The 13,725-nt window shown below is 39.2% G+C and overlaps 2 protein-coding genes across 2 annotated transcripts in view; one reads left to right on the forward strand and one right to left on the reverse strand.

Annotated features, from left to right (window-relative positions):
• The first annotated feature begins 2,922 nt into the window (after window positions 1–2,922).
• Window positions 2,923–8,978, forward strand: LOC134740990 (transcription factor glial cells missing 2-like). Its single transcript, XM_063673706.1, has 4 exons — window positions 2,923–3,338; window positions 7,087–7,403; window positions 7,597–7,941; window positions 8,176–8,978. Exons 1-4 carry the CDS (start codon window positions 3,328–3,330, stop codon window positions 8,847–8,849), a joined length of 1,347 nt encoding a protein of 448 aa, XP_063529776.1. The 5' UTR covers window positions 2,923–3,327; the 3' UTR covers window positions 8,850–8,978.
• A 65-nt stretch (window positions 8,979–9,043) lies between these two features.
• Window positions 9,044–13,725, reverse strand: part of LOC134741025 (RB1-inducible coiled-coil protein 1) — a 36,103-nt gene continuing 31,421 nt past the window's right edge. The window contains exon 23 of the mRNA XM_063673754.1: window positions 9,044–13,474. Within this exon, the coding sequence (XP_063529824.1) occupies window positions 13,330–13,474 (145 nt within the window). The 3' untranslated portion in view covers window positions 9,044–13,329. The remainder of the gene's footprint in view (window positions 13,475–13,725) is intronic.

A 13,725-nucleotide genomic window follows, 5' to 3' on the forward strand; every position in this document is an offset into this window, starting at 1 on the left:
GGGGGAGGGGAACGTCAAATGTATACGTAACGTCAAAATGATGATGATGATGACCCTTCCGGCCGAATTCGACCATGGTGACCACTTCGACTCCTAGTAACTAACTAACTAGTAACTGTTACAGTTAGCACGGCGCTCGTGCGCCCGAATATAGCTGACGTAGCCGATCTTCGAGGCGAACCCCCGCGCACATTGAGAGCACGTGAGGACACCAGCCACATAGTGGTAATGAATGGAAGCAGGCTGGCGTGCTTTCAGCTCGTCGCGTTTAGCGTCGAGGTCAACTTTGCGTTGCTCCTCGAAATCGCGGACTTTGTTCTGCACCAGCCTGCGCCACTCAGGACGCTGTACTGCCAAACCTTCCCACTGAGAGGGCTCGATGTTGCATCTTTTCATGTGTCGTTTCTGAACATCTTTGTATCGGAGGAGTTGTCCGCCAGGTTTCCGCTTACCTTCCTCTAGTTCAGAAAAAAAGATGCGCTTCGCCACTCTCTCCTCCGCCATACGTGATACGTGACCGCACCACTGAAGCTGTCGACGCATTAGGTAAGCCTCTATTCCACCGACCTTGGCTCGTCGCAGAACTTCGGTATTTCGCACTCGGTCAGACCATCTGATGTTCATGATCTTACTCCTATATATTACTCTAGATCATTTAATCCGGGAAACGAAGATGCCGCTCCCTCTCCTAAAAGTCTACCGGCCCTAATAGGTACCTACTAAGCTGGATAATCTCACTAATAAACAAACTACGGAATCCTTCGCCTTCAAACAAAGCCCTAAAAATCCCATTAAACAAAACTGATTAAAAATAACCACCGGCGACAAAGACATCATTTTCAAATCGACATTTTTAATCCAAATATTCAAACAAAGCATCGGACTAAATCTGAAACAATGATTTAATCTGCGGCGAAAATGATAAGTAACCAGTCTTTTACTGCTACTGGTACAAATTTTGCAAATACACAATGAAAATGGGTTGCGGATTAAGCAGTTTGGACTAGAATTTACCAGAAATTGTGGGAAATGGGATTATATTTGATTTATGGTTTGTTTCGCCGTCAAAGATCCCGTTCGAAAGAAAAACACCGATGTTTAAGATTAACTCGTAAAGACAGGTTTAGTTTACACAAAAAAGCTCCGATCACAGTAGTTGCAACCATCAAAGACAGTTTGGATTGGTATATCTACCGTTTAACTGAGGCGGTTGGTAAGAATTTATTAAGGTCACTTAAGGACTGGTATAATCAGCTGGACAACCAGTCCGTAAGTTAATAACTTCTTAGCTTGGCTGCATAAAGCCGAGTATAAAAATTAGGTACCTAATATCTAAATTAGCTTTAATTAACTACCTTCTGCTAATATCGCCGCACAACATCTTTACCAAATGCCCTAGCTACCAACGGTACACCTACCTACACATAAATATTTAACATTTATATTATGTAGGTACCGGTTTACCTATGTATCTACCGCAGTGCAGCTTTAGGTACCATTAAGCGGCCTTTCTTGACAATTACAGCGAATAAAATTTAGGATTCCGTACCCAAAGGGTAAAAACGGGACCCTATCTAAAACTCAGCTATCCGTCTGTGTGTCCGTCTGTCTGTCACCAGGCTGTACCTATCTCATGAACCGTGATAGCTAGACAGTTGAAATTTTTACAGATGATGTATTTCTGTTGCTCCTATAACAACAAATACTAAAAACAGAATAAACTAAATATTGAAGTGGGGCTCCCATACAACAAGCGTGATTTTTTTGCCATTTTTTGCGCAATGGAACCCGTCGTGCGCGAGTCCGACTCGCACTTGGCCGGTTTTTTCGATTTTCCCACCGGAAGTGCAGCTGGTGATTGCACATAGCGCTATGTATGAACAGGGGTGCGCAATGCGGGCGAGCGTTAAACCGGCGTGCGCGCATTCTAAACGCTGTTCTCATTCTCCAAGCGCGAGACCTTACAAATGCTCTGCCGAAAAATGGCAGACGGAAAAGCACAGAAACTCTTGATACATAAGTACTTACTTGTCATAATCTACGCGACGCATGACATATCCCTGACACGTTGTGTATACGTGGGCTCAGCTTATCCCTGCCTTAGAGGTAAAACAACAGGTAAATACCTAACTCGGTAAATAATCTAGTAGCTCATGCATGAAAAAAAAATGGTCCATAAGCAGAAGGATCTGTATTATGTAATTCCTAAACGGTTACTCATTTAATATGATAATAATTTCACTGCATCTCGCTCGCTGGTGCTTACCTATGCATAAAATGAAAGTATATTATAGCTAAGGATAATTATAGCCTTATTAAAATGTTAAAGGTTCGAACTTCGAAATAAAATGTTGTAATGTTTATGAGGGACCTATTACAAGACTAATACATTTTTAACTTAACTTGACGGTCATCATATTATTTCTTAAGACGTAAGTAAAATTTAACATAGTTTACCCTTTTGATGGGTAGGATCTACCAAATAAAAAGAAAAATAATAAAATAAATTAAATATATTTTATTATTTTTCTACCTACCTACCTATCTTTTTCAAAATTCCAAGGCCTCTAATACCTAGCTTCTCTTCTTAGGAGCTTGTTTTCCGTGGAAGGGAAAGTACCTACTCATCAATAGAAGAAACGAAAACAAAAACTCCCCAAAGCTTCGGATGCCCCGTAACCAAGAGGTTTTAGGTCTCGTTACATTAAGATGTAGGTAACTAAAATTAATTTCGATCCTTAATAGGTAAAGTCGCTTAATGCAAGATGTAGTAGGAAGAACTGAAAACACCAATTATAAAAATAGGTTACAATAACAAAAATTAAACCTGAAACTACAAATACATCATAAATAACAAATTCAATACTCGTATCCTTAAAATTCATGTTTACTTCAGACACCCAACTAGGTAAGGCTCTCATTCTCGGCCTTCCCCGAATCCAATAAACATTCATTCCACATAACATTGCATGGCTGAAATTTCCCAAACTTTTTTTTCCTGAAAAATAAACACGTTAAAGTCCACACTACGCTATTGGCGACCGCGGAGCGTTGTGATTGGCCAGTAGGCGGCGTTAAATTAATAGGGCTTCGTGATTGGTCGGTTGGCTTGCCAGTCGTCGGTCGGTGGTGGGGTGAAGCAACCCTCTGTTTATTTTTCTGAATCGTGTTTAGTGAGCTGCAAGCTTTCAAGGTGTGTGTAGGTTGATAAACAAATGCGTTCAAAATATTGATAAGCTATACAAACTTCAGTGTTGTGAGTGTACGTGTCAAGATTACGGTTGGAAAAGGACAATTGTGAATAGTGGTTTTGATTGCCCTACGGAGATGGTGATTCTGTAAGTACCTTTTATTATTTTTTATAATATAACTGCACTATTATTAATGAAGTATAGATAAGTTTCGATCAGTCACAATTTGTACCTACATATTTTATACGCCTACCCTAACACCATTTGTTCACACTTACTTAAAAACCATTTAATTTTGTTCAGAATCGATTAGGTTTTTCATGTAGGGTTTAAAAAAAAATAGGAACCATATCTACCTACGAGTATGTACTGCACTAGAGTAGTATCAGAATAATAGCTAACTAGGTAGGTTATTAGGTACTTAATGGCCTATCTCTACAAATTTTACAAAATTTGTGGGGCATAGGTACCTACCATGAGAACTTATTAGAAAATTATCCGATAAGAAATTGTACCACCACCAATAGATTTTTAGGTCTATATTTTGTATAGAATTTTCCTTTTCACATGACCCATTCGAAATAGGGCTTTTTCTTCCCTGCTAGGAGGGATCAAAGTGGCACTTTTCTTCGCTGCTAGGAGGGAATCAATGTGACAGTTTTTTGTTCTAGGACACGATTTTATTTATTTTCTGAAAAAATATTTTTTTAGCTAAAATAATATTTTGGAACATACCTAATATTTTCCTCATAGATGATGTGAAAAGCAGTATGTGTCACGTGGTAGCAAAATTATTTCCACCTAGGGCGTTGACACTTGAATCCTTCAGTACGCTCAGGATCCTATTTTTCGCTACGCTCGAGTTTCAATTGTAGAACCCTTCGCTTTGTTCAGGATTCAAGGTACGGACTTTTTGGAACAGGTCAGATACCTATTCCACCACTACCTATATATAGTGTGGAAAAAAATATGGGCCCTGGAGGGAAAGTGTCTTAAAACCTTAAGTTAGCTCATTTTACTTAAAGGAAACAAAATTTTATTTAAAAAAAAATAAAAAAGTGCATTTAAAGATTTTTTTAATTCGCTTGTCTCGCCCGGGAATCGAAGTGACTAAAAATTCCAAAAAATAAACACTATTTTATTCTACTAGTCGATATAGTTAATGTTAATGATAACATTTCTCCAAGAAACATTAGATCTTACACTGTCGTGAAAAATATCCATGAAATCGAATATTTAGTACAGGAATATTTTTAGACAAGCGAAATTGAAAAAAAAAACTGAATGCAGTTTTGTTTCTTTTTTAAAATAAAAAAATGTTTCCTTTAAGTAAAATGAGCTAACTTAACCCATTACCGCCCACATCCACTTTTTGGAACCCACAATTTTTTTAATGCTGCTAGGTAGAGTTACAGTAGAAAATCTAATCTAACTCTTTAACCCAGGTGTACCCAAGTGGGTACAATGGGCGGTAATGGGTTAAGGTATTAAGGCACTTTCCCTCCATAAGGTTCTTTGGAGCAAAAGGTAGCTTTTATTTTTCTGTTTCTGTACGACCAAAATTTAATTATATGGTTTCTTAGCCAAAAAATCACAAATCTAGAACCTCGCATGAGTCGCATGGTTAGGTACCTTACCGACTTGATGGTATTAAATATAGACACGTCCCAAAAATATGTACACTCTATCTTAATGTATGGGCAAAGACTTCGTGTAACATACATATTCTTGGCACTTTGTCACACATATATAATACCTTAAAAGTTTAGTTACTTATTTGATTCGTTACATTAGGCTAGGTACCCTAATGAAACGAATCAAATAAGTAACTAGACATCGCAGATAGGTACCGAATTTTAAATTTAATTTAATTTAATAATTTTTATACCCAGTTAAAAACTTTCAACCCCGTTTTCGGCCCTTAGGCTGAAGTTTTATGTAGGTACTTAAGTAGTGGAGCTCTACAAATTTGAAGAATACTTATATTATACGTATACCTACAACATCAGCGAAACTACTGGACTACGAACCTACTTGATTATAAAATCGAGTCTGGAAAGGGACAAAATCGGGTCTACGAGTAATAAAAAACGGCATGAACGGCAAAAAAATTTTTGATCACGCAAATGAAAAGGGTTAAGGAGAGTAGGTAATCATTTTACCGTCTTGTAGATATTAATTGGGTTCAAAATGCTGACTAATCAGATAAAGCTGCTATAGCTTTATTTGACGTTCATAAGCGCATTGTAATTTGCCTACTTGAAAAATAAACTAGATATCTTTAAAGTAAAAAACTTGAGTCCTAGAATATAGGTAAAGATAAATAAAAAAATCCTGTGTATTCAAGAAATTAAGGGTTAGAAGCAGCAAAACTTACCTATATTTATCCTATTTATAGTTCTTATTTTTTCACAATTTGTGTGACATTTTTAATTGGTATCTCATTACTTTATCGACTGACATGCTTTTGGTAGCTTGAGTTACCACCCGTCACCCTTATTACCGAGGCAATAGGGTTGAATGTCAAGCAACGACAGTCACAATATTGTGCAGCGTGTGACTGTACTTACCTACAGTTGACCGTAACATGCAGTCACAGTAGGGTGGGTTGTGGAAGGTGCCGGGGCCGTCAATTGGTCCTAATTGAACTTATTGAGACCCGGGAGCACCCACTGTGTTTATTCTGTAATAAACAAGATTTTTTTATAAAATGCTGTAGATCAATTTACAAAGAGAAATTAAGGATGCATTTACATTTAGTTTATAGTACATATTGCATTAAACACCTATAGGTATAACCAGTTCGAGCAGGCAATTAGTTGTTTTTCTTGATTTCACCGAAACGTTTATTCACCATGGTACTAGTGTACTAGTAATACCTAAATAGTATTTAACCTGAAGAAATCCTACACGCACATTCAAAGATGTTATTATAATTTTTGGGCACTCGTTTTTCTAATGTGTTTAACGCTAGCATTTTTATCAAGTCATATTTTTTTATACTCAAATATCTAATTGTAGGTATTGTCATGTTTTCAAATAACAAAATTTGTTTTTTTTAACGCAGGCTTCGTCAAGTGAAACTTGATTTAGATGAGTCAGAATCGTCCAGGCTTTTAATTTAGTATTTTGACGTGGCATTTTTTTTAAATAAGTGCCCTTAAATAATGTAAAAGATAATCAAGCAAAGCGTCTGCGATTTCCCTCCCTAGCCTTTCTTGCGCGTATTAGTGTTGAATCATGTCTATTTACCTTATATCAGACTTGGAATCATACGAAGTTGTTGAGCCAATTAAGGACCCCTTCAGACGACGTTACAGCAATTGCCTCAATAGCATTCGCCGAGGGGAGCTTTCCCTGCGATTTGAACAGAGACTTGAAGGAAATCTAAACAAATAGTCCTGATGCATGTTAAAGGATATTATGTATTTTATAGCAACATGGAGTATTATTCAAAGCAGGGATTATCGGAATATTTTTGTGAGGTGTGAATTATAGAATATACTTAGATAGATAGAAATTAGGTAGGGTTAAGAGCTATTAATACGATTTTAATCTGATTTGGGTCCAGTCCAGTCTAGACTCAAATAAGTATTCTAGGGTCTAAGTATTGAACTAATTTCATGGTTAGGTGTGTGGTAAGAATAGCTATAGTTAGGTACACTTTAAGTGCCTAATAAAACTATCTAAGTAATAAAAACCGGGGACCATATCAGTACTTAGGTAATAATATTTGCCGAGTCGCAAAAACAAAGTTGTTCAGTTATAGGCAATAACCTATGTAGGTACCTAATTAGGTACACCTATTAATTAAAGCGTGTGCAAACTTACTGTAGTAGGTATTTTAATTTAAGGACACTTTGAAAACTTTCCTACAACCGGATGATATTTCCAGCGGCCGATCGGAGATGTCAGACGGAGCAACCACCGAGTGGGACATCAACGACGCTGTCGTGCCCCGCGTGTCCTCGTTTGATGGCTTCAGCGAGTGGTGCGACGGCCACGTGCGCCGCGTCTACCCGCCCGGCTGCGAGGAGGCCCGTCGCCACGCGAGCGGCTGGGCTATGAGGAACACGAATAACCACAACGTGCATATACTGAAGAAAAGCTGTCTCGGTGTTTTGGTTTGCTCGGCGAGGTGTCGACTGCCAGATGGATCGAGGGTGCATCTCAGGCCTGCGATATGTGACAAGGCGCGGAAAAAACAACAAGGTACAATATTTTGTAGTACCTATTCAATATTTCCTTAGTAGCGTATTTACGGATTACAATAATAGTTGCAATAATAGTTAATTATATTAATTAATCGAGAAAACGAAGATCTAATAAAGATTTATCATTTTTAATGCCATCATACATCCAAAGTTTGTTCAAATAATTAATCATATTTTTTCTTTGTCAATAGGTAAACCATGCCCAAACAGACTATGCAACGGCGGCCGACTAGAAGTGCAACCCTGCCGCGGTCACTGCGGCTACCCCGTCACCCACTTCTGGAGGCACACAGAGCACGCCATCTTCTTCCAAGCGAAGGGAGCGCACGACCATCCACGGCCCGAGGCCAAGGGGGCCAGCGAAGTCAGGAGGTCACTAGGAGCAGGCAGGAGAGTGAGAGGACTAGCGTTACTCCTGGCGAGAGAGACGGCAATCTCTGATAAAATACTGACGATGAAGCCTGATAAACAAATGATACAGAAAGTTAGCAATCCTCCTCCGCAACCACCGCCGCTCATTCCTGACAACCAAAGAAGTAAGTATACCTACAGCTTTGGTATAATTTTATTAACTGTCAACATTATTAAACTGACTGATTAAACCGTAATTGAGCTCCATTTTTACAAGAAGCCCCATTCCCATTCTTGTTACAAAATAAAATTCAGCCACTCCCAAAACTACACTCTTTCTCTCACTTTATAAGAAACATGCACTTTTCAGATAAATGTCCTAAGTACAAGAGTTTACTAAAGTTTGCGTTTCTTTACAGCACTAGCATGCACTTGCGGCCCGTTCGAGTGCTCATGCCGGTGGCGGACAGAATCGACACCAGAGATGTACGCCCCCAACGCCTGGTCGCCAGCGGAGCCCCACTACACCAACTACGTGCCTCCCGCGCCGCCCGCGCCCTTTCCGCAGCCCTACGACCCGACAGCCCTACCGGCTGACGACATCTTCCACCCCGAAGAAATCTTCCAGCTAGATCACCCCATCCGAATGGACTTCCCCATGGAAGAAAACACGCTAGGCTCCCCACCAACGTTTGCGGAACTAAACAATGAAAACTCCAGGCCCGAAGACGCCTACTGGCTCGAATGGCAACGAGCGGCCGGTGGTTCAGAATCTAGCGAAACACCCTCGCCGGAACTATTCGGCTACCAACAGACCGATTATTGCGAACAAACATATCCTCCCCAAGCCTACTACCCTGAAGACGCGCAATATTACCCTACAGAAAGCACGAGAACCTCCCCTGTCATGGACATGCAAGACCAGCGGTACTACAGGTATGGGGAGGATTGCACGCAGAACAGCGCGGAGGTGCAGACGTGGAATTACACAGACTGTGCGTTCGCGTCCAACGATCTCTCAGAATGCAAACAATACTTCGACGCACAACATCAGCAAGCTGTCAATGCGTTTAGTGCCCTCTCGTACAATTAATGGTTAAGTTAAGTTTAGTTTTAGGGTATAAATATAGTGTACAAATGTAAATAAAGTTACTTTATGATTGATTTCCTGTTTGAATACTTTTAATGAATTTGAGATACTGAATCAGTACAAATTATTTTTTTAAAGCACTTGATGGCTGTAACAATTTGTTTTGTTTATGATCTATTAAAGTAAATAAAACACAATTTGTACAAAAACTTCTATTTATTGTATATAAAAATTACATTTAAAATTGTCAATTTTACATTTGTATTATTCTCTAACGATAAAATTGGTCACTACAAAATAGTCCATAAAGCGATCACACGATAAGATTTATTATGCAATTGCAGTCGCAAAACGTTCCCGAAAACATTCCACGCGACGATGACGCAACGAAAGAACTGTGACCTGCCATCGCCCGGCCAACCCGTGAACCCTCCCTGTTAATTATTCATTTGTGTCCAGCACAAACAAAACACGATTTGGCTGTTACCAACTCTAACTTAACTCTATTTAAACCGCTCGATTTCGATCCAATAATAATGATACCTCATGAACGACTATGTACAAAAACAATGTGATTAAAATACTTTACCTCCTAATACATGAAACTCGTCAACGTGGGTTTAACAACAATGATCACATGTAACCAACGCCATACGGCAGTTTGGTTCGCAGGGGAGACTTCGGCGCACTCTATGTCTATGTTTCAGTACTCTCACATACAGTGCGCGTTCCAAAGTCCAGTAAAACAAAGTTAACAATCCGAGATTTTTCGTATCTTGCTTTCTGGAGCCGAATATGCGATAAGTTCAACTAATACAAAACGTACTTGCAAGTAGCTTAACATTGCCGATTAAAATGAGATTAACAGCGATTCAGGGACGAATCACGCTGTCCCTTTCTAATGTATGGCACTATCCCTTTCGGCTATTTAGGGTTGTCAAAATTCAAATCATTATCTTATCTGTGGTCGTGCACGCAAAGGGACGTCAAGTTGTGCCAACCCTAATAATGGCTCGGAGCGATGCTGAGCCGAACGGAGCTTTGGAGAATGCCCGAAAGGAGGAGTTGCCCCACTGGCGATATTAGACCTAAAATTATAATACGAAATTTACATTGAATACTCAAGTGAAGTGCTGTATTAGTTGAACAGCGCGAGGGACCGAGGAGAGCACAGCACATACTATCACAGCAGTCGGCTATAGCCGATGGTTGTCTCCGGCCCAGCGACCAGCCCACCAGGCACCCCGGGCCAGAGACACAGGCTGTCATTTCCCTTTCTTACCGAGCATATCGTAGCCAAACCAATATGTGTATATGTGACACAGACTTCAGACTATGAAGCGTCTAAGAAGACTCCTCACACTTGTGGTATTTTAGGAACATTAACCAGGGTGAATAGGAATGACGGGGTGAATAAGGATAAAAACCGTAAATGTATCAACCCCACACAAATTGTATCATGCAAAATCTATTATTTTTAATCGTTTTGTAATTCAGTTTATGCGGGTAGTTTGTAGGAAATTAGCCTCATGCATGAAGTTTATATTTGAACGAAATATGTTTTATTCGGATCTTTGTTACCGTTATATCATGTTACAAATGCATTTCCGTTTTTAAATTACCATTTAATTACTTAAAATTATAAATAAAAAGTACAAAAATTTGCCCGCGAAAAGCTAGTGAGCGAAACGCCCGAAACGCCACGTGACGTCACGCGTTCGACAGATTAGTGTTATTAGTAGCAAACGTCAGTTGGACCGCCCAACGTGTGACGTCATCACGCTCTGTCGAATTCGCGTCAAAAATTATGAGCGTTTCAACCGCTCAAAAATTATCAACATTTTAAATATTTTTTTAATAAAATAATGTTAAGGTTTACAAAAGTATTTTTATCATTTCCGGTGTTCCAACGATATAAATTATGAATCCAAAAATAAAAATAAATTCATGCATGGAGCTAATTATGAGGTAAATGTCATTCCCGGTTGTTATTCCTATATATTCACCCTACCATTCCTATTCACCCTTGTTAACGGTAGTTTTACTACTCAGTTGCTTCCTACACTATTACTTACTCTAAAACATCCCATGTCGCACTCAACTGTATGTAATTTATATGTTAGGTGACTTAGAGTCATTTTACATGGTTCTTCTCATAGGTGATCTACAACTGTATATAATTAGAGACCACATTTATTCTAGAGTACACGCGGCAATACGCTCAATAAAAGGAGGGAACGACAGCCCTGTAGCCCCCAGCGGGCGCCACTTACAATAAGGCCACAAACAAATTTAACACGAAGCATCCTTATTATACGACACGACATCTAAGATCTGCGCTTCGATTCGAACTACCATATTATTATTTAGAACCGCTAAAACAATTGGACGCAAGTGCCTGTGCCTCGTTCAGTATGTCTCGGTAGATACTTCGACAAACATCTAAATCTATTTCAATTAAACTATTACTAGGGTGTCGGAACTTATTTAGTAGTCAAGGAGTTCAAGTTGCAGCGAGATCGAGTGTTCTAAGCTTTTTCATTGCGAAAGCCTAACACTTGTAAGTGGAATTCCTAAAGGTAAGGTAAACCTTCTAAATAATCACTATGACTTAGGTATCAATAGTAATAGCCTTATAAAGAGGAGAATGTTAAGGGTGAATATGGCTAAGACCTTTAGTTTATAACAGTATTTAGACACATATCTAATATTGCATAGTCTAGAGTCTATCAAAGTTAAGATCGAAACGAGATGATACCATGTTTCAATTTTGTGCAATAATACATTGTCACTACAGTATGTTTAGACCAAGAACTGTACCAATCTTGGTCAAATTATGACTGGATTTTCAGATTTGAACCCCTATTTTAAATTCAGAAATAGTTTTCCGTTTTTAGCCCAGCTCTTAGTCTAATGACCATAGAGTTAAAACCTAGTCCAATACAAACATAAGCTAAACACTTAAATTTGTCATCATATAAAACCTATAAATTTAAATGAAACTAAAATATAACACAACATAGATATAAAAATAAACAAATATATTTAAGCGTTACAAATAATAATCGCAGAATAAAATAATTCGTGTAAAGCTATTAAGGTGACTAATTAATAAAATTTGTACTACTGAGATGTAATCCATTTTACAAAGATAGAACAATAATTCGAGCAGAAAGCTGCCAGTCGTAAAATAAAAATTACATTTTAAACCCAACATCGGTCATAATTTGTAGTGTCTAGTTACTACAGTATTTGTATGACGTTAAATACTTTAGTGACACCTAAATGTCCGTATCAGTTGAAGCCTTAAAGCTTTATTGGTATCATATATAAGTATGAACATATGTACGTACCTACGCAACGCTTCGCCTCAGTTAGGTTATCATTAAGCTTTATAATTGAATTTGAAAGAGTTCAAAAAACATTCTCAATGTAATTATACATTTGTTACAACATAAGAGTTAACATTCGGGAAAAATTTAGAAGAGCTTAATGCTCCGTGTGGCCTTGGAAGACATCAAATAGGTGGACATCATCGTAACTTTGCAAATCATCAATCTAAATACCAACCTTGGGACTTAATACTATTTGTGATATGTTCCAACACATTGTGAGAACTTGTTTTTTCATTGAAGGAAGCTATTGTTTTAGAGTTAAAAAGGCAACTTATTAACTAATATTACTAATATAAGTCAATCATATCATCTTATGTAAATAAAACAACACTTGAGGAGATCAGCATTGTGATGTACAAGAAGATTTATTTTAGGTCCCAAAGCTGATTTGGCAATTTTTCTCATCTCTAAACATTGCAGCATTGGTGTGTAATATTTCAAGTGTAAAAACACGTATTATTGCTGCTGACAGTACAATCAATCAAACAATACACTCCATATTAGATTTGTAAGTATAGCTATAATTTAGTTCTCTCTCTTCCTTACATGGTTGGTATAAGAAGACATTTTTATTTTTCCCTCTGACAACATCTTAATTTTAGTTTTTGTCGGGTAATTCTTGCTGCACTAGCTAGTATCGCACTGTACTTGCACCGCCAAACATTACATCAAATTTATAGAGCAACAATAGACGTTTACATTCATTTGGCAGTGCAAGGCACAGGTGGACCTGCACCACAAGAAATAATCAATTAACTTTATGAAATTACATATTTTTTACCACTTTTATCACCGTTTCCAAGCTTTTAATCCCAAAATCCTTCAAGGTTCACTTCCACACACTGCCGCGAGGTTGAATCATCGCAAGAAGGTATCATTTCGGGCCCGACGTCAAACCACTCACTACAGCACTTCACAAGTCACAATGCGACCCGCGGCTACGGTTACCGCCGACAAGCTCGAGCGCATCCGATCCCGACACTCGACCGCTTCACTCGTGACTCACGGGGCCCAGCAGCAGCCAGGGCTCGGTCGCCGCACTAGGGCTGGTGGCGCGCGACAGGCGGGCGGGCTGGTGCGGCGCGGCGTCAGGGCGCGGCCTCCTCGGCCAGCTCCTCGTGCGGCCCGGGCCCGCCGCGCGCCACCACGGACCCCGCGCCCACCGCCAGCTCCAGCGGCTCCGTCCCCCCGCACCCCCCCGCCACGCGCCCCACGCTGCACTCCATGTCCGTGCTGTGCATTGTCAACACACATCGTAAGAACATCACCACAAACTCTAATTTTCGGCTTGTAAATTTTATTGGAATTGTTTTTATTTAGAATTCGGAATGCTTATGTAACTGTCGAGGTAAGAAATTTATTTAAGAAAGTAAGTTATAAAAATATATCGAAGAGATGGACCTGCGTCTTACCGTTAGCGACTGTTTAGTGATAGGCGATAGAAGGAGCCATAAAAATTAGTCCTCATACAGTATAGTCAGTTC

The sequence above is a fragment of the Cydia strobilella genome, chromosome 4 (genome assembly GCF_947568885.1).
Source record: "Cydia strobilella chromosome 4, ilCydStro3.1, whole genome shotgun sequence".
NCBI lineage: Eukaryota > Metazoa > Arthropoda > Insecta > Lepidoptera > Tortricidae > Cydia > Cydia strobilella.